The sequence below is a fragment of the Panthera pardus genome, unplaced genomic scaffold (genome assembly GCF_024362965.1).
Source record: "Panthera pardus isolate Hobbes unplaced genomic scaffold, ASM2436296v1 HiC_scaffold_18, whole genome shotgun sequence".
NCBI lineage: Eukaryota > Metazoa > Chordata > Mammalia > Carnivora > Felidae > Panthera > Panthera pardus.
In genome coordinates, this window is record NW_026526743.1 from 10,314,621 (window position 1) to 10,336,051 (window position 21,431).

Consider the following 21,431-nt stretch of genomic DNA (forward strand, 5'->3'; position numbering starts at 1 on the left):
AACACAGGGTTAATCCTGGACAATTGCCATTAATGAAAAATAAAAACAACAAACACACTCACAGTTTTGTTTCCTTCATTATATAGATTGTATATCAAAGAGTTACGGGTGGTGCCTAAAGTCATGGACATGCAAGGAGTAAGAAGCTAAGATAGGGTTAGAATCCACATTGTTGTTCTTTGCCTACAAGAGGCTTGGCCATATGGGACAGGGCCTCCCCATAGTTGATCCCATTCATGTGATAACTGGTGGTCCCTTTGTGAAGAGAAGGAATGGTGGCAAAGGCATGAATCTAGCTGGGTTTAGAGGAGAGGGGAGCTGGAGTTTTTCGGCACGTGCTTTGGTTCAAGAGACTTTACAGGGAGAGTGACAATCTCTCGGGAAGTGGTTGGCATGGCAACTGTGGATTTGATAGAATGGGGAGGCATCAAGACGTTCGTGTAGGGGCACCTGTGTGGCTCAGTCAGTTGAACATCTGACTCTTGATTTCAACTCAGGTCATGATTCCAGGGTTGTGGGATTGAGCGCTACATTGGGCTCCATGCTGGGTGTGGAGCCTGCTTGAGATTCTCTCGCTCTCTCTCTCTCTCTCTCTCTCTATCTCTCTCTCCCCCTCTTCCCAGCTCTCTCTGAAAAAAAATTATATGTAGAGAGAGAGAGACAGACAGACAGACATTCATGTGCTCTTAAGATGAAAAAATTGTGGTAATCAAACCTCCAAGATGGCCCTCAAAGATCCTTGCCTCCTAGAATTCACGCCAGTGTGTAGTCTCCATCCACAGTGATTCAGTCTGGTCTATGCGACCAACAGAGTATGGTGGCATGTGACTTCTGTGACAGCCGGTAAGAGGCTTGGCCATAAAAGACATTGTAGCTTCTGGATCACTTATTCTAGGGGAAACCAGCCACCATGTCACAAAGACAATCAGCCAGGGGCACCTGGGTGGCTCAGTTGGTTGAGTGTCTGACTCTTGATTTTGGCTCAGGACATGATCCCAGGGTCATGAGATCGAGCCTTGCGTCAGGCTCCATGTTGAGTATACAGCTTGCTTAAGACACACTCTCTCTCTCTCTCTCCCTCTGCCCCCTCCCCTGCTTGGGCTCTCTCTCTCTTTCTCTCTCTCTCTCTCTCTCTCTCACAAACAAACAAACTAAATAACAAACAATCAGCCATATGGAGAGGCCTACATGGAATGGAACAGGGCCTATTGTCAAAAGCCAGCGCCAATTTGCCAGCCATGTGAATGGAGCACCTGGAAGCAGAGATTCTGGCCCCATTTAAGCCTTCAAATGACATCTTGACTACACGCAGCTAAACTGCTCCTGAAACCCTGACTCACAGACACTGTGAGAGATGGTAAGTGCTGACCATTGTTTAAGCCATTAAGTTCTAAGGTAATATGTTATGCAGCAGTAGGTATCTAATGCAAACATCAAAGAAATTAAAATTATGAGACCACATCAAAGAATAAAAAATAGATCCAAATGACCCAACACATCAGAGTACTATTAAAATTAAACAAAGAGATATGAAAGAGAAGTACTATGTATAGGGGAAAAAAATAGTCATTCTTTTTTTTAAAAAATTTTTTTGTAAATGTTTATTTTTGAGACGGGGGGTGGGTGGGGCAGAGAAAGAGAGGAAGACACAGAATCTGAAGCAGGCTCCAGGCTCCGAGCTGTCAGCACAGAGCTGGATGTGGGGCTCGAACCCACGAACAGTGAGATCATGACCTGAGCCAAAGTCGGACGCTTAACCAGCTGAACCACCCAGGCGCCCCAGTCATTCTTTTAAAATAACCATGTGATATTTACAATCAATCATTTATAGATGAGGGAAACTTTAATAAATCTCCAAAGTACAAGTATTACAGATAGCATTGATTCATCACACTCTATGGTATAACAAATTACAGGATATTTTTTAATATCCTCATAGAGTTCTACGGAAAAATAAAGATGAACATTCATAACTTAGGGTAGGAAAACAACTTTTGAGCAAAAAAAAAAAAGGTAGAGAGGATAAATGAAAAACATTGATTTGCCTCAGTACATCACAGTATAAATTAGCTACACGATAAAAATATTTCCTAAGATTCTAGCCCAGACTCTGCCCCTAAAATGATCCTCCACGTTGCCACTTGTATGTCTAACAAACACGTCAAACTATTGCATTTGAAACCAAACACCCAATCTCACCCCCAAAGATGTGCTCCTCTCCGTGCGTGTTTTCCTCTCTCGGTTGGTGATGTTTGTTCTTCCAGTTACTTGTCTCAGGATTCCCTGGAGTTATCCTTCACTACTCCCAGTCTCTTGCTACTCCACCCAGTAAGTCTGTGAATCCCGTTAGCTCCACCTTTAACATATATACAGAATCCAATCCCTTCTCCTATGCCCCTCTAGTACCATTCTATTCCTAGATCAGGCCTGACGTGCACATCCAGTGGGAGGGGTAGATGGTGGGCCTGGAGCCACAGTCACTTATAGGAAATGTAGTCCTGATCCCACAAGTCGGGACAAGTAGAGAAGGCGGCCCCCTTTGTCCGCCTGAGATCTAAGTCCAGTCAGGCCGCACCAGCTGGCCATTCTACCCGCCCGTACTTGGGGACCCGGGACTCCTTGCCTTCAGCGCGTTAGGGCTTTGTGGCCCAGCTCAAATGTGTTCCCAGGTAGGTCATCTCTCTGCCTAATGCTCACAGCCACAGGAGGTCCAGCCAACCCACCCACTCTACAGGCCTGTCCAAAGGTCCTGATGTTAATTCTATTCTCTGTGGTCATTTCTTGGATATGTCTGGAATGGCCCAGTGACCTTCTTCTCTGCAAACCCTCACACCCTATCTCTTCCAGATCCCAGCCCAGACTCTCTGTCTTTGGTTCTGTTTCCATGAGGGCTTGTGACCTCTGCGGTATCATGAAGCAAATGTCTGTCTCCGAATATGCATTCTCCAAGGTTTCACCATATTGGCTCATCCACAATTCAGAGGGCGGAGGTAGCATGGCCTCGCCCACAGGTACGTAGGTCTTGTTTGGTGGAAATACCAACTCCACTCCTCTTCCACACTCTGCCCCCATGAATTCCAGTCACTTCATTTCCCCAAAACTGTTGTTTGTGTCAACTTAGCAAATCAGTGCTCTGCCTTGGTTCCTCCTCTCTGCTCTGCGGTGTATAGTGTGTCTTCCAAGGGAAAGCCACTGCAATGATAGAATCTCACTTATTTCCCTTCTCTCAGGGATCCAAGTCTCGCACTACTTGCTGTCCAACATCTGAAAAGACTTGTTTCCTACACATTATCTAGCTTCTTGTTTAGAATGCGATGGCAGGTGTAGTGCAATTACACTATCATAGTTCAAAGCAGACAATCCTCCCTGCTTTTTGAGCATTTCCCTATGTTTTTTGGCACAAGAAGATATCCTATACTCATTGTGTACGTTCCCTACCCCAGTCCTGAGATCAGATACTTCTCCAGAAAGCTTTGGTTTCTTTTTTTTAGAGAATGATATTTAGAAACCAAGGTCTGGGCATTAGGTTTATGCTCATTGCTACAGGGCATCATTGCTTCCAGGCCCATTCACCAAATAGAAAATACACAAACACTTTTTTTTTTTTTCCAGAAGAAATAGTAAGACTTTAATGAAGAAGTTTAAGCTTTTTTATTTTAGAAGTTTTTGAGTTACAGAAAAACTACAGATAGTTCAAAGTTCCCAAATGCCCTGTACCTACTGTTAACACTTTACTTTAGTATGATGCTTTTGTTAGTTATCGAGCCAACATTGATATATTATTATTAACTAATGTCCATACTTTACTCATACATAGTTTTCTTCGTTTAAAAGAATACTTGAGAGAGAGAGAGACAGACAGAGACAGAGAGACATTTGTGCGCGCATACCTGTGGGAGAGGAGCTGAGAGCGAGGGAGAGAGAGAATCCCAAGTAGGCTCCCGGATGTCAGTGCAGAGCCTCACTCGAGGCTTCATCTCATGAACCGTGAGATCAACCTGAGCCAAAATCTAGAGTCAGACGCTCAACGCACTGAATCGCCCACGTGCCCCATACACCCACATTTTTCATCATGAGTTTATACCAGTTGAACATCACAGTTTCTTTCTTACCTTCCATCATCTTCTAGATCTCTCTTGTCCCACAGTAAAACACTGGCTCCCATCAATACATTTATTCATTCATTTAATTCTATGGTACATATAAAATAGTTTCCAAATCACTACACCTATGTTATGACAAAAACAAATCTTCTAAATTGAGTTCAGAAGTTGCTTGCAGTTTTTCGTCTTTATATATTATCTGATATATATATACAAGGTTGTAAACATTCTCTGCCTGTCATTTGTCTTTAACCTTTGCTTACGGTGTATTTTGCCACACAAAAGTGCTTTAGTTTTACGTTCTCAAAGGTAGCAGTCTTAAGTCTGGATTTTTGTATCATTGCTAGAAAGTCTTTTCATATATCCAGGCTGCAGTGGAATTCAACTCTGTACGTTTCTGGTACTTGTATGAATTTAGACCTCTGAGCAATTTGTTCGAGTTTATTCTCTTGCATGATTTGAAGTATGAACCCAATTTTAGTTTTTTCTAAATGACTATCCAGTTATTCCCCAAGGTTATTTATTAAAAAGTCCATTTTTGGGGCGCGTGGGTGGCTCAGTCGGTTGAGCGTCTGACTTCAGCTCAGGTCATGATCTCACGGTTTGTGAGTTCAAGCCCTGTGTTGGGCTCTGTGCTGATAGCGCAGAGCCTGGAGCCTGCTTTGGATTCTGTTTCTCTCTCTCTCTCTCTCTCTCTCTCCCTCAAAAATAAAAATAAACATTAAAAAAATAAATTATGGAAACTTTTTAGAATGTTTTACTATCTGGCAGGTTTAGCACACCTTCTCAGCTTTTCTTTTTCAGAACATTCCTATTCCTAGGCATTCTTTTTTTTTTTATTTGGACATTTTTATCAACTTATCTATTTCCAAGGGGGAAAACAGTATTGGCATTTTTATCGGGTTTAAGTTAAATTTCTAAGTTAACTTGGAGGCGCAGACGTCCTTGAGACGTGCAACAATGCAGACACGGGCAAATGTCAGATGAAATGATTCAAAAGCAGATGACAGATTACATGGTGTGAGGGAAACAAGACCAGTTGGAGAGACAGGAGCTCTGGACTCCAGGCCAGCTCAAGGACAACTGTACCGCGTGGGCAGAGTAAGGCTTCCTCACTCAGGGATCAGGCCTCACACCGCCTGACCAGCATCCAGGGCATGGGAAGCTCGACCACACTGGACCACGCCGTTTGGGGATGCGTAAGGTCTAGGAGCTTTTCAGACTTTTGCACACAGAGGTCCAACTGCCTGTGGTTCTGGGGGACTCCGCCTAGAGCTGTCCCCCACAAGCGGAAACTCCTTGTCATCTTGTTTAAAACATTTCTGCTGGGCATCCATCTGGCTCAGTGGGAAGAGCATGCGACGCTTGATGTTGGGGTCTTGTGCTCAAGCCTCCTGAGTTGGCTGTAGAGATTACAAATAAAAATAAAAAACAGGGGCACCTGGGTGGCTCAGTCCGTTGAGCCTCCGACTTCGGCTCAGGTCATGATGTCACGGTTCCTGGGTTCCAGTCCCACATCGGGCTCTGTGCTGACAGCTCGGAGCCTGGAGCCTGCTTTGGATTCCGTGTCTCCCTCTCTCTCCGCCCCTCCCCCGCTCACACTCTGTGTGTGCCTCTCTCTCAAAAAAAAAGACATTAAAAACTTAAAAAAATAAAATAAACTTAAAAAACGTTTTTGCTTATTCCGCACTCTCCTTCATAACCTACATTTATTTCAACATATGTAATGACGTTTAAAGTTAGTTACCGGATAAACTCGGGAGTTTTTCTCCTTCCGAAACTTCTGGTAAAGTGGCCGCTCCGCGCGGAAACGATGATGTAACGAATGAGACACTTTGACGGTCACACACGAGCGTGTTCCCGGAGTGGCACGGTCCCAGTCAGACCCAACGACAGGTCCGAACCACACGACACACACCGCAGCGGCCACGCAAGACGCGACGGCACACACACTAAGCACCTGACGCGCAAACCCGCCCGCAGCCACGCGGAGACTTGAACACTCTTCCTCGAGTCCCGCAAGTCCCGCCACACACGCGGGCACACCGGAGCCACGCCCACCCCGAAACATCGCGAGATCCGGCTTTGAGGCCTGGCTGTGCCTCTGCGCCCGGAAACTACGTTTCCCAGAAGAGACTGCGGCGTTGGCCCACTCGCGAGGCAGCGTCCGCGGGGCGTTGTGCGCCTGCGCCATCTTCCGGCTTCAGGCGGCGGGTCCGCCGATACCGAGGAGGAAGCGCACCCGGGTCTGCGGGGAGCGCGGCCACGGTGGCACCTGGATTCGAAGAGGAGGCAGGTGAGGGGCTCTGGAGCTTGCCAGGCTCTCCGGGGTCCGTGCGGGAGCGGGCGCCACGGCCAGGCGGCTCTCGGGCCTGGGAAGAACCGGAACGTCTCGCCCCCGCGTCGGTCTGCGGCTTTCCGGGATCTGGACTACATTTCCCATCGGCCTCCGCGGCGCACCCCTCTCCCCCCCCCCCCCCCCCCCCCCCGCAGCGAGCGCCCCCTTTCCGCGTCCCGGCTCATAGCCCCCATCTGTGGACCACTTAGGTGGGTGTGAAGGGGACCTGACTTCCTGGAAATGCTGGTGGATGTTTTACAGTCATTCTTACTCGTGCCCCGCCCCCCTTTTTTTTTAAGTTTGGGATGGAGTCTTGTTTGATAAGATTCTCAAAGAATTGCAAAACTTCAAAAGATTTAACACCACTAGTTTAGAAGCGGAGACTGAAATTTGAGAACATGTTAGATGATCTTGTAAAATAGTCCTTGTCCAACAGTGGGGAAACGGTTGGGTCAATCATGGGCCACTCTTGTAATAAAATATTACAAAGCTATTACAGATAATGCTAAAACAGTGGTCATAATAAAAAAAAAAAAAACTCCTATGACATGTTACCAATTGTTTCATGTACACATTACTTAGAATTAAATATTTGTAACATGCAAGGCATTGTTCTAAGTTCCTTTCGACAATAGTACTGGTTTAATGATGAACTCACAAAGTGGTTAAATGACATGATTCTTAATACTTGGATGTTTTTATTCCAGTTGTTTTTGTAAGCCCATGTGCCAGTAGGAGGGTGGGTTTGACCTCTTTTCCGGAATGTTCTCATGTTGTATAAAGAGATTGCTTGTGAATGTCTTTCCTTGTAAGTTAATGTTGCCCCCCCCATCAGTTTTGATAGTTATTTGGTGTTCCATCATACGGCTGGGCCAAAAGTGATTCAACAACTTGCCTACTTGTGGACTGCTAGGTACTAATTTTTGTTCTGTTTTTCAGTAAATACTGTGCACACAGCTTTGCTCGCTGCTGTGTCTCTGTACAGAGGCCTATGTATGTGATGGTAATGATTTGCCCACTGCACCCACACCCCTTTTATTGACTCAAGGCAAGGTCCACAAAGTGATGTCCACTAGGCCTTAGGTAGGGCTGTAAGGTTCTTGGTGAATTTGGAAGTTGGGTAAAGAGCCAGGGAGACCTCTGAAGGTGGGCATGAGAGAGTTAGATGGTCTGTTTCTGGGAAGGCTTCATTGTGGGCTGGGCTGATGCTGATGAGGTAGGCTGTGCTCCCTGGTCTGAGAACAGTCTTTCTTGCCCTTGGGACACCATGTGGCCTTAGTCACTGGACCAGGACTGAGCTCCCTGCCACAGATTTGCATCAGTAACAAGGTGGAATTCTCTGGATATTTAGGGGAAATCGGAGAGAAAGGGCCACTGGTTCCCTGTCACGTGGCAACAGCTGATGCTGTCTTTCCTGGAGTTGGGTAAGGGCCACTGTGATCCAACTGCAATTCTTGTGGGGAGTGGGGCGTAAGAAGGCAGGGACTTGTAACCACGGCATTCTGGGAGCTGTAAGGCAAGCTTGGCCTCTCATGTTTGTTCTTTCCTCCCCCAGCTCTGCCATCTCAGGACTCTGCCCTTCCCCAAGAGAGGAACCAGGAGGAGGACCAGTCAGCCCATGACATTCTAAAAGTCATGTCCCTTGTGAGTCTTAAAGTTGTGTAAATATTTGCTTTCTTTATCTTGAAGCTTCCCACCTGGATTTCATCCAAGAATCTGGTTTTCAGAGGTTCCCATTTTAGGGACTAAAAAGACCAGGTAGCTAGTACCCTCTCCCACTGCCCCCTCTACTCTGACTGCTGCCCACGGATTCGTTCTGTACAGCATTCCACATGTGATAGTGTGATATTGTGCCAGGAGGCTAGATGGAGCAGGGATCCATTTCCTTGTATAAAATGAGAACCAAGGGTGGATGAAATAGAGATGGATACTTGTGATAACTGACATGGAAAAGCATGGGAACTGGTCTTGGTTGGTTTCAATTTCAGGGTGAGGCACGATCTCCTGCTTTGGGAGGGATTGATGACTGGGTGTGTAACTTAGGCTTCGCCGGGAATCTGAGAGGTTAGACACCAGAAGTGAGGTCCACTTTAAGGTTGAACAGAGCATTTGAATGTGGATCATTCTTCAACAGCTTCTTCACCTTAAGACCAAGAGAAGTGCAGATGTGGGGGTTGTGAGATAACCAGCCCGATGGATGAATTTTTCGGAATCTAGGTAGTCTGAGCTTCGAAGAGCCTTCAGAGATCTGATCCAACCTCTGCCTCCAAAATAAGAGAACGGATGAGTCATTTTTTCACTTGGTAGAAAATTGTACAGCTAATGAAAATAATCTTAATTTAAGAGTTTTCTCCTAAGGAAGAATGCTTTGATATGTTGTCATCATGATGAACCTATATCTTCAACTAATTCTCAATTTATACAAATATCCTATTTTCTAAGATAGAAACATTTCTTCAGTAAAACATTTGGGGGTAAGTCTATCAGACATTGTTGGTTTGGTTTGTTGTTGCTGCATAGAAGTTGAAATTACAGGTCTTTAGTTGAGAATTTTTATATGCCAAGGACAGAGTGGGCAGCATGCTATTTTATAAAGTTTGTCACACTGGGGAAAACTCCACTTAGCTGGCTTTTAATTTTCCTCCCAGATCTGTGGCCAGAGCTTTGGTTTGTAGTAAAAAGAATGTTCAACAACATTTCAACACTGTTTTCCTCATGCCCACCCTCTCTTGTCACCTGCTCACATTGGAGGCCTCCTACCCCAGCCTCCTTTTCACCTGAGCACCCCATTCCTGCAGAGACTGCCTCTGTCTCCTCTCATCCCATCAAGAAACAAACATTTCCTTGAAGTTTGCAGATAACAAACCTGCCTGTTGTTTCAGGAGTCAGACTTGTTCAGGGATGTGGCCGTAGTCTTCTCCCAAGAAGAATGGGAACGACTGGCACCTGCTCAGAGGGATTTGTACAGAGACGTGATGTTGGAGACGTACAGCAACCTGGTCTCACTGGGTAAGGGGACCTGGTGTATTAGTTTGGATGTTATCCGTTCCTTCCTTATCAATTTCCGGGTACCTTTTCAGTGGTCAAAAAACAGCTCCATGGGCCAACACTGTATCTTCCCCAACCTGCAGGGGACTGTCAGGCCTCCTCTGGTCTCTCCTGCTCGATGACCAGATCCTGGATCTGAATTCTGGGGGCCCCACGCCATAACTGGGTGGCATGTTTTCTCTCCCATCCAGGTCTCGCCATCTCCAAACCTGATGTGATCTCCTTCCTGGAGCAAGGCAAGGAGCCCTGGATGGTGGAGAAAGCAGCAGCAGGAGGCCTGTGCCCAGGTGAGTGAAGCCTGCGTGGGAGGAAAGAAGCCGCTGCATATACCCATCTAGCGGGGGCACGAGGAAGCAGGAGCTTGGAGTTGGAAAATTTTCCCTTCGAGGTGCCCGACTCAGAGGCCAGGTCCAAGTTACCATCTGTTCTAGCCTGTCAGGTGGTTCCTTTCTTCCTGAGACATCTCTGTGTATCCGGGTCATCACTGCCTCTTGTCCTTGCCTACCTGGTTGAAGCGTCCTCAGCCTCCTTTGGTGAATCTTCTCACTTTCTTTAAATGTTGGAGCACCTGGGGCTCAGACTTGGGTTTCTTCTTCCCTGTTTATTTTCATTCCTCAGAACCTTCTCCATTACTTTGCTTTATTATACATTTTTTTCCATTACTGTGCTTTAAATACCATTCATACCTATGTTGTCCATCGTGGAGCCCCGTGTGGACATTGTAATTCAAATTCATTGCAGTTAAACACATTTAAAAAATCAGTATCTCAGTTACACTTGCCCCATTTCAAATATCCAATAGCCACTCTGGCTGGCTTGTGTCTACGGGACGCAGTACAGATACAGAACATTTCCATCGTCTTCAACTTCTCCTTTAAACTCCACATACTTATCCAACTGCCTTCTCATCATGTCCACTTCAGTGTTCATGGGGCGCTATGAATTTAACTTTCCAGTGAGGAGTCCTTGATCCTAACAATCCGCTCTTCTCTCTTTCTTCCACACTTTAGCAATAGGGTACTCAATTCTTGTACTTGGTCAAGTAAGAAACTCTTGAAGCATTCTTGGATTTTCTCTCTCGCATACCTATCCAGACTGTCAGCAAATCCTGTTAGCTCTACCTTGAAATATGTCCAGAATTTAACCACTTCTCGCCAACACCACTGCTACCACTTCACCCACACCACCGTCATCTCTGGCTTAGACTATTGCAGTAGCCTCCTCCCCATCCCTCTGCTTGTATTTTTGTCCCCTGAAGTGTTTTGTTCACACAGCAGCTAGAGTGACTTCAGATGTGGAAGATTCGTCCACGTTGAAGTGGTAGTTGGCCTCGGGGAGTGAGTGAGGTCAAGTGTGGAGTGAGCATCAGGAGAGACGATGTGTGCAGCTGTATGTGTGAACATATTCACAGGTTCTGGGGATTAGGACATGGGGATCTTTGGGAGGCCGTTATTCTGCCAACTACACCCATAATGTCAGTTTTGCTTTTGTTTTGTCATTTTAGTTTGACAGCATATGTTTGATTGATGTGCTGAGTTTTATTTACTTCTTAGGTGTGTGGGTTTACATCATGTTTAAAGAAGACCTCCCCCTTTGACATTATAAAATGAGTCTCTTGTGATTTTTTTTTTCTAGTATATTTATGGTGCTCTTAATGATTCCTGTGGCGTTTATTCTTCATGCAAGATGTGATTTCACGTTATTTCCCAGGTTGTTACCCAGTTATTCAAACAGCATTTGTTAACTGATTTTATCTTTTCACCACTAATTTCCCTAGCCACCTTTATCATCTGCTCTGTTACCTCTGGATCTATTTGTGGACTTTCGTTTCTGTCTCGTTAATCTCTTTGTCTAACTACGTGACCGATACCATATTGTTTTAATTACTGAAGGTTTTAAAAATCTGGTGGATAGTTCCTCCTCATTCTTATTTTTCAGAATTTTCCTGACTATACTCATTTGTTTTTCCATTTGAACTTTAGAATTAGAATATCTGGTTTAAAAAATAACCATGTAATTATTCTTACTGAGATCACAGTAAATTTCTAGATTAATTGAGGAGAAAACTGATTTTTTAAATCGATTTTATCTATTTAAGAACAATGATAGGCTTTTCCCTTCATTTATGTCCATTTCCTGGTTGTTGTAGAGTTTTATTTATATGGGTCTTGTCCATTTCTTATTATATTTATTCCTAGGTATTATGTATTTATTGCTGTAACTGGAAATGTGGGCCTTGCATCCCTATTACAGTTCAACTGGTTGTTTTATATAAGGCAAAAGCCATTCATGTCTTCAGATTAATTTTGTAATTAACCCAACATACTGGATTTTCTCATTATTTATAATAGCTTTCATGTAATACTCGCATTTTCCAAGTAGTCAATCATATCATCTGCAAATGGTGATAATGTTTTTGCATTTTTATACCACTTGGGTTTTCTTTTGCCTGACGAAGATGCTGATTACGTAGTACCCCCAGAACAATGTTAATGGGGGTAGATTACAAGTCCTAATCTTGTTCTTAACCTTAATAGGAATATTGTAAGTGGCTTCTCATGAAGCATAATATTAGATTCAAGAATGAGATAGAGATATTTAATTAAAGAAGCATCCACCTTTTCATATTAAGTTTTCTTTTTTAATCTGTCAAGTCTGGATTATATGAATAGATTTCCTAGTTCTGAATACTGAATCTAAACATTCACCTGTTGCATTTCTTGAGTCAATTGTGGTAATTTATATTTTTTCTGGAAAGTGCTCTTTTTTAAAAAAATTTTTTAATGTTTGTTTTTGAGAGAGAGAGGGAGACACAGAATCCGAAGCAGGCTCCAGGCTCTGAGCAGTCAGCACAGAGCCCAACATGGGGCTTGAACTCACAAGCCGTGAGATCATGACCCGAGTCAGCATTGGACGCTCAGCCGACTGAGCCAACTCAGACACCCAATGCTCTTTTTTTTTTTTTAATTAATTAATTTATTTTGTGAGAGGGAGAGAGAGAGAGAAAGAGCAGGGGGAGGGCAGAGAGAGGAGAGACAGGGAATCCCAAGCAGGCTCTGTGTATTGTCAGCACAGAGTCTGATGTGGTGCTTGAACCCATGAACTGTGAGATCATGACCTGAGCCAAAATCAAGAGCTGGACGCTTAATCAACTGAGCCACCAAGGTGTCCCTTCTCTTTTTTTTTTTTTTTTTTTTTGCCCCTTCTCTTTTTAATTAAAAAAAAAAAAAATCATGGTAAGATATACATAACAAAATTCACCTTTTTAACCATTGTAAAGTGTGTAGTACATTGGCATTTGGTATGTTCACAGTGTTGTGCAATATCACGATTATCTAGTTCCCTCATATTTTTATCACCCTGTGGTCTTCCACCCTTCTCTGTTTTCTTTTTTATTTTTAATGTTTATTTTTGAGGGGGAGAGAGAGAGCGAGGTCATGCATGTGCACGCACGAGCAGGGGAGGGGCAGAAAGAGGGGGACAGAGGATCTGAAGCTGGCTCCGCATTGCCAGCAGGGAGCCAGATGTTGGTCTCAAGCTCACAAACCACAAGATCATGACCTGAACTGAGATCAAGAGTCCAACACTTAATCGACTGAGCCATCCAGGCACCACTTTAATTTTTTTAGGAATCTCCATACTATTTTCTGTAGTGATCACACCATTTTACATTCCCACCAACAGGGCACAAGGATTCCAGTTTCTCCACATCCTCGTCAACACTTGTTATTTTCGTTTAGTTTTGTTTTGATAGTGGCCATCCTAATGGCTTTGAGGCAATATCTCATTATAGTTTTGATTTGTGTTTCTCTGATGAGTAGTGATGTTGAACATGTTTTCAAATGCTTGCTCAATTGTATATCTTTGGGGAAATGTCTGTTCAAGTCCTTTGCCAGTTTTTTAATAGGGTAGTTTTGTTGTTGAATTGGAAGAGTTCTTTATATATGCTGGATATTAACCCCTTATCAGATATGTGATTTGCAAATATTTTCTTCTGTCTGAAGGTTGCCTTTTACTTTTTTGATTGTTTCCTTTCATAGTGAAAGTTTTTAAGTTTGATGTAGTCCCATTTGTCTATTTTTGCTTTTGTCTATTTTTGTCTATTTTTGCCTGGGCTTTTAGTACTCTATCTAAGAAATCATTGTCAAATGCAATGTCATGAGGTTTTTCCCCTATGTGGGTATCCAATTTCATCAGAACCATTTGTTAAAGAGACTGTCTTTTTCTCATCATGAGGTCTTGGCACCCTTATCAAGGATCATTTAATCTTATGCATGGGGGTTTATTTCTGGCCTGTCTGTCCTGTTCCATTGGTTAAACTTTAAAATACTCTGCCAGGCTGCTCACGAAAACATGAAATTGATACAGAAGATCTCATATTATTGTTGCTATTTTGCAGTTCTTTTTAAGTTTATTTTTTTTATTTTGAGAGAGAGGTGAGTACACAAGCAGGGGAGGGGCAGAGAGAGGGGGAGAGAGAATCCCAAGCAGGTTCTACACTGTCAGCATGGAGCCCAGTGTGGGGCTCTATCTCACAAACTGTGAGATCATGACTTGAGCCAAAATCAAAGAGTTGGACACATAATTGACTGAGCCACCCAAGGGCTGCATTTGCTTTTTGTTTTTTGGTTTTTTGAGACAGTGTTTTTAATGGCATGTCCTTAGAGGCAGCCAAAGTTCTTCCCACGTTGCCCAAAAAGCAAGTAATGTGTCATTACTTTAATCCTAAAACCAAACTCACATTTGGGCATAGTTACATGTTCCCAAACTAGTCTTCTCTTTCTACCAAGCTGGCTTCAGTTTTCCATGTTCCACTGCAACCTTTTGATTGTCCTTTATAGGATGGCAGTCAGATGTTGCTAACTGTTGAGTAGGTCAGCCACCAGTTCATAGGTCGCCATCATAATGACGGTATTTGGAATCTGTCTCACTAGAGTTGTTAGACCACAGTGAAGAGACCCAAAACCTTTCTTCTGAACAACCACACATGGTGTCTGGAAAAAATATCTATACGTACTTGGTGCCCTCTTCACCTAGTCTTGTTCTTATAATTTTACATGAATGCTGTATGGTTATAGCACAAGTTTTTTTTTTGTTGTGTTTTTTTTTTGGTAATGTTTATTTATTTTTGAGAGAGAGAGGGAGACACAGAGTCTGTAGCGGCTTCAGGATCTGAGCTGTCAGCACAGAGCCCGAAGCAAGGCTCGAACCCACGAACTGTGAGATCATGGCCTGAGCTGATGTCAAGATGCTTAACCAACTGAGCGACCCAGGTGCCCCATAGCACAAGTTTTTGAGAGAACAGCAGCATCATTCCCACAAAATTTGGTATTTCTTTCACAGACTCTTCATCATCTTCCATTATCAAAGTAATCTTTTATTCTAGTAGTTTTTGCTTAATACTTCTACAAATAACCAAATGAATAAAGTTCTGTGAAATGCCACTACCCGAGGCTGACCTCCTCCTATAAAGTCTTCTTTGGGCATGTGTCTGCTACACTTTATGAGCACATTAAAAAGTACCCATTTGTTTTTCATAGTTCCTTGTATCAAGCTGTAACCAGTTCTTTCTTAGCCAAATGGGATTGGTTGCTGTGAGTATAGTAAAACAGGCCACTGCAGCTGAAGTCATGTGACGGGTAAAATGAGGATCTACTACATCATTCGACTTTTCCTCACAGTTTGAATCAGCAGCAAAGAATGTTGCTCTGGAAGAAGCCACCTCCATTCAATTGGGGCCTAATCCTCTAAACAAGGAACAAGACCTTCCTTTTTCCAGGGTCACATTTAGGCACTGTAAAGGTCCAGAAGAGACGGGTTTAGTAGACACTAGGTCTAAGCCGTGTGTTCAGCTGAACTTCAGAGGTAGAAAGCATCACAGCAGAAGACCATAGCTGTGTTACTATAACTTTCAGTGGACATGTGCGACCAGCCCCCCATCCTGCCACCTCCCCTGGCAGGCAGATGCGTCATCGTGTCCCTCCGGCCAGATGAAGATCCAGGCACCCCTCCCCATCGTTTTTTAAAATCCACTTTATTGAGGTATAATTTACATTCAGTACAATGGCATGCATTTGAAGTATACTGTTTGGTGAGTATGGACACGTGTATACTTGTGTAACTGTCAGCACAGGCAAGAGAACATTTTCATCACCCTGAAAAGCTCCCTTGTGCACTTTCCCTCACAATTGCTCATACACCCAACCCCAGGCAACCAGTGATTTCTTTGTCACTCTAGTTTATGTTTCTAGGGTTCCACAGAAACATCCTTTTCTTTTTTAATGTTTATTTTTGAGAGAGAGGGAAAGAGAGTGAGCAGGGGAGGGGCAGAGAGAGAGAGGGAGACACATATCTGAGGCAGGCTGCAGACACATATCTGAAGCAGGGCTCAAACCCATGAACCTCGAGATCGTGGCCTGAGCCAAAGTCGGACACTTAACCGACTGAGCCACCCAGGCACCCTGAAACATTCATCTTTTTAAAAAACATGGTTCAGAGATCGGGTGCCTGGGTGGCTCAGTCAGTTAAGCGTCCGACTTTGGCTCAGGTCATGATCTCGCTGTTCATGAGTTCGAGCCCCACGTCGGGCTCTGTGCTGACAACTCAGAGCTGGAGTCTGCTTCAGATTCTGTTTCCTTCTCTCTCTGCCCCTCCCCCACTTGCTCTGTCTCTCTCTCTCTCAAAAATAAATAAACATTAAGAAAAAAAAAAACATGGTTCAGAGGTGATTCTGATCCACACTAACATTTTAGAGCTATTCTTATAACCTCCTTCTGACTACTTCATCTCAATTTATGGTATTTCCTCTCTTTCTGTTTTGCATATCTGTTTTCTAATTGCCTAGCCACGTTCAAGAGCTTATAAGTATAATCATGAGTCTGGATTTTCTGGTTTTACTATAGAAGTTCCTTTTTCTGGAAAAGGGAAAAAAACACATGCTTTTTTTTTTCCTCCCCCCCCCCAGAATTGGACTCCAGGTATGATACTAAGGTATCCTCTCCAAAGCAGCATATTTATGAGGTACAGTCACCACAGTGGGAGATAATGGAAAGCCTTGCAAGTTACGGTCTTGCGTGCTCGAGGTTCCAAGATGATTGGGAATGCAGACAACAGGGAAATTCAGATGGACATCTGAGTCCAGTGATAGTCAATGATGAAGAAACGTCTACTTTCAACCAACAAGCACCATCATTTCCTTTTTATCAGAAAATTCATACTGGACAAAAGCCCTATGGATATGATGACTGTAGAAAAGATTTCTGGCAGGAAGACTTCCTTATTAATCATCAAGGAATTCATACTAATGAGAAACCCTATAAATGTAAGGAATGTGGCAAGGCCTTTAAATATGGCTCACGATTAATACAACATGAGAATATTCACTCTGGCAAGAAACCCTATGAATGTAATGAATGTGGAAAGGCTTTCAATTCTGGTTCAAATTTTATACAACATCAGAGAGTTCATACTGGTGAGAAACCTTATGAATGTAAGGATTGTGCAAAGGCCTTCAGTCGAAGCTCACAGCTGATTGAACATCAACGAATTCATACTGGTGAGAAACCCTATCAATGTAAGGACTGTGGCAAGGCCTTCAATAGGATCTCACATCTTAAAGTACATTATAGAATCCATACTGGTGAAAAACCCTATGCATGCAGGGAATGTGGGAAGACCTTTAGTCATCGGTCTCAGTTGATTCAACATCAGACTGTTCATACAGGCAAGAAACTCTATGAATGTAAGGAATGCGGGAAGGCCTTTAATCAAGGCTCAACTCTTATTCGTCATCAGAGAATCCACACTGGTGAGAAACCCTATGAATGCAAGGCATGTGGGAAGGCCTTTAGGGTGAGCTCACAACTTAAGCAACATCAGAGAATTCACACTGGAGAGAAACCCTACCAATGTAGGGTATGCGGTAGGGCTTTCAAACGGGTCTCACATCTCACGGTACATTATAGAATTCATACGGGTGAGAAGCCATATGAATGTAAGGAATGTGGGAAGGCCTTCAGTCATTGCTCACAACTGATACAACATCAGGTAATTCATACTGAGGAAAAGCCCGGTGAATATAAGGAATGTGGGAGGACTGTACACCATGATTCAGCGACGGCTCAACATCAGAGAATGCACAATAGAGAAACACAAGTGAATATACTAAATGTAGAAAAGCCTTCCATCAGCACTTACCCCTTACTAATCATCAGAGAATTTATGTTAGCAAGCAACCACATAAATGGAAGCAGTGGGGAGAGCCCATTAGCTTAGGCATCACAGCTTAGCCCTTATACTTTGGAGAAAGACTTGAAGAGCGTAATACGGATGAGAATGCCTTCATTCAAGCCATCCTTTATCCTGAATCATAAGATTTGTAATGAAGAACAAATTTATGGATATAAACTGTTTACTCCATGATTATCAAAAAAGCAAGGGAAGGTTGGAAAAAGTTTTGCCTCTAACACATTCTGGAATCACATTTTCTTTTCTGCCTTTTTTTTTTTTTTTTTTTTTTTCAAGAGAGAGCGAGTGGGAGAGGGGCAGAGGGATTAAGAGAGAGAGAATGAGAGAATCTTAAGCAGGCTCCATGCCCAATGCAAAGCCTCTTGCGGGGCTTGATCTCACAGCTGTGAGATCACGACCCGGGCTAAAATCAAGAGTCAGACACTTAACTGACTGAGCCCCCAGGTACTCCCAGAACCACATTTTCTAACCACACTGTAACAAATTTAACAATAGCCATTTTTTTTTTTTTTTTTAACATCAGCCAAAAGTTTTCATTTGCTTGGAAATCAAAAAGGAAAAAAAAAGCCAAATTACTCTTGGGTTCCACTTCTTTTTTTTTTTTTTTAAGGTAGGCTCCACATAGAATGTGGGGCTCAAGCTCATGACCCTGAGATCGAGTCACATGCTCTACTGACTGAGCCAGCCAGGTGCCCCGTTACTCTTGGGTTAATAAGGAAATAATGATGCAAATGATTATGAATGGTAATGAAAAGAATGACAATTGAGAGATTTATATTCTAGGAGTTGGAGGATGTGGCTAAAGTTAGAAGAATTTTTATAGCCTTTAAATGCATGCAAAGTGTGAAAACCTGAACGATTATTCTCAAATATATTAAACATACTATTTGAGAAGCCAGAAAAGAGAATACAAAACACCCACGTGAAGAAAGAACAAATTAATAGAAAAAATAGAAAAAAAAATGAAATTAGAAAGTGGTTATCTTAAAGTACTCTCAGTTTTATTTCTTCCTGGCCCAGGAATAAACTACACTTAGGATAATATTTCTCAATTCCCATGTTTTAGATTATCTTTCATAACTTCTGTGGAACAGAGGGGTCAGTTGCCTACATAGTGGCCATACCCAGTTCCCTTTCCTATTGGCAGCATCTGTGTCTTGGTCTTAGACTCTGAAGCTAACAGATGCAAACTTTTCAGCCTCTTTTGCAGCTCAGGGTGGCTCTTGTTCCAGGGTAAGGCCAGTATGTTCCAGGGGTCTGTAGAGGCTTCTGGGAAAGATTTTCCTTACTCAGAAGAGACCGGAACATTAGGAAGACTCCCTCTCTTTTCATCTGCTTTTAAACATTTTCCTATGAGGACATAATGCCTGGAGCTGTGGCAGCCATGTTGGAACCAAGAGGAGAGAACAGAGGAGCTCAGAGAAGCTGGCCCAGAGCCCTGATGACACTGAACTATCAGGCCAATTCTGGAACGTCTCTGAAGCCTTGTGTAAAAGAAACAACCATTCACTGCTGAACTTACTTTTAGTTGGGTATTTTGTAAACTTGCGGCCAAAAGCGTCCTAAATTACATAACTTCAAATTTTATTTTATTATGATGGGTAAACGTGGCTGAAAGTACTTTTTTTGAATTTGACATTTCTCTTTGTGGCTAATTCCAGGATTGATTTTTGTATATATTCTGTCACGTTGCAAAAGAATATATATATTCTACTTTTCTTAGGTACAAGATTCTGTGTAAGCCAGTGGATTATAATGATAAAACTCTCCATGTTCTTATATAATTTGTATACTGGATCAGAATTTTCTAAAATTGAATTTTTTAAACCAAGATCTTGAATTTCCAGAGAGTTTTACTTTTTAATTTATGTTGCTTGACCTATAAAAACATACAACTTAACCCCTATTTATGAATCCTACCTTTTATCATTATATAATATCCTAACTCTGCCAAGCGTAGTGGTTGACAAACCAGATCTGGCCCACTACCTGTTTTATAAATAAAGCTTTATTGGAACACAGCCATGCTCATTTATTTCCATATTATCTACTGTTTTTACACTACGACAGCAGAACTGAGTGGTTGCAACACAGACTATGGCCACAAAGCCTATATTGACTGACCCTTTAGAATAAAAGTTTGTCAACCCTGGCCTACTGTAATCCTTTTAGCATTTTATTTCCATACCATGTAATATTACTAATAATAATTTGTCTTTGTTTACCTGGTATATTTTCACCCATCCCATTATTTTCAACCCCTGTCATTTTAGTGATTTCTTATTTTAAAAATTGCTGATTTTTAAAAGTTGGAAATATGAGGGAACCTGGGTGGCTCAGTGGGTTAAGTGTCTGATTCTTCATTTTGGCTTAGGACATGATCTCACAGTTTCGTGAGTTTGAGCCCTGCATGGGGCTCTGTACTGGCAGCCTGAAGCCTGCTTGGGATCCTCTCTCTCCCTCTCTGCCCCTCCCCCACTTGTGCTCTGTCTCTCTCAAAATAAATTAAAAACTTAAAAAAAGAAACTGAGTCTTTTTTCTGTAAAGGAATTCGTGTTGGGTGTAATTTCAACTTTATTCCTTTCATTTTAGTGTGTGTTCGATTTATTTTGGGCTTTCCTTTGCTCATGTTGGCTGATCATTCCTTTTGCTAAATTGGAACTTAACACTGTACTTAGGGTAGTGGTCATCTCCCCATTCTTAATTATTATTTGGGCAGAATGAGAGCAGTATTTTTTTATTTTTTTAATGTTTATTTATTTTTGAGAGAGACAGAGACAGAATGCGAGTGGGTTAGGGGCAGAGAGAGAGGGAGACACAAAAGCAGAAGCAGGCTCCAGGCTCTGAGCGGTCAGCACAGAGCTCGACCCCATGAACCATGAGATCATGACCTGAGCCAAAGTCGGAAGCTCAACCAACTGAGCCACCCTGTTTGGGTCCCAGGTGCCACAGAATGAGAGCAGTGTTAACACTTTCTCACCCATTGTTAATTTTCTCTGCCACTTTCCTTCAAGAAGAGGCCACTCTTGCTTTTTCTTTCCTGCAAGCCGATTTCACAATTCCTCCATTTCACTAACCTAATAAGAACCTAATCCAAAGCTTTTAGTTTTTCTCTTATTTATTTGATGCTCAACATTACTTACTGCCAGACCCACTCATGATAACCATTTAAATTTAAAGATCCTCAGGGAGAGTAACATTCATTGCTGGCTGCTGTTTCTTTTCATCTTTTTTGCTGTCTTGTAACAGTTTTATTTCAAATCCTGTTTTGTTAGGCTGTTTTATTGAGTATTTGTATTCTCTGAACGCTTGTATGTCCAAAACTTTCTTGGGCCCTCACAAATTATATTTTTGGCTTGTAGAACATTCTTGGGATTATAGGTTTTTTCTGAATAATATGATTTTCTTAGCTTACGTAGATATTTTTGTTTCTGGGGTGCCTGGGTGGTTCAGTCAGTTGAGCATCTGACTTTTGATTCCAGCTCAGGTCATGGGATTGAGCCCCAAATTGGGCTCTACTAAGCATGGAGCCTACTTAACAATTCTCTTTATCCCTGTGCCTTTCTACCCCACTCAAGTTCTCTCTCTCTCTCTCTCAAAGAGTTGTTTCCTTTTGCTGCTATAACAAATTATCAAAAACTTACTGGTTTAAAACAACACATTTATTATCAGGAGGTCAGAAGTCTGAAATAGGT

The 21,431-nt window shown here is 42.7% G+C and overlaps 1 protein-coding gene, 1 long non-coding RNA gene and 1 pseudogene across 2 annotated transcripts; 1 reads left to right on the forward strand and 2 right to left on the reverse strand.

The window, feature by feature from the left end:
- Nucleotides 1-3,110: 3,110 nt before the first annotated feature.
- Nucleotides 3,111-6,111, reverse strand: LOC109260728 (uncharacterized). The gene is made up of 2 exons (XR_002077131.2): nucleotides 5,851-6,111; nucleotides 3,111-3,192 (listed from the first exon to the last, which is right to left on the reverse strand). It is a non-coding gene; the product is annotated as an uncharacterized LOC109260728 (long non-coding RNA).
- A 185-nt stretch (nucleotides 6,112-6,296) lies between these two features.
- On the forward strand, nucleotides 6,297-19,757 carry ZNF582 (zinc finger protein 582). The gene is given in 6 exon segments (XM_019439147.2): nucleotides 6,297-6,399; nucleotides 7,997-8,085; nucleotides 9,324-9,450; nucleotides 9,681-9,776; nucleotides 16,454-17,641; nucleotides 17,644-19,757. Coding segments are annotated over 5 exon segments (1,554 nt in total). The 5' UTR covers nucleotides 6,297-6,399; nucleotides 7,997-8,076; the 3' UTR covers nucleotides 17,778-19,757.
- On the reverse strand, nucleotides 14,349-15,685 carry LOC109260714 (solute carrier family 25 member 36-like; annotated as a pseudogene).
- Nucleotides 19,758-21,431: the final 1,674 nt, after the last annotated feature.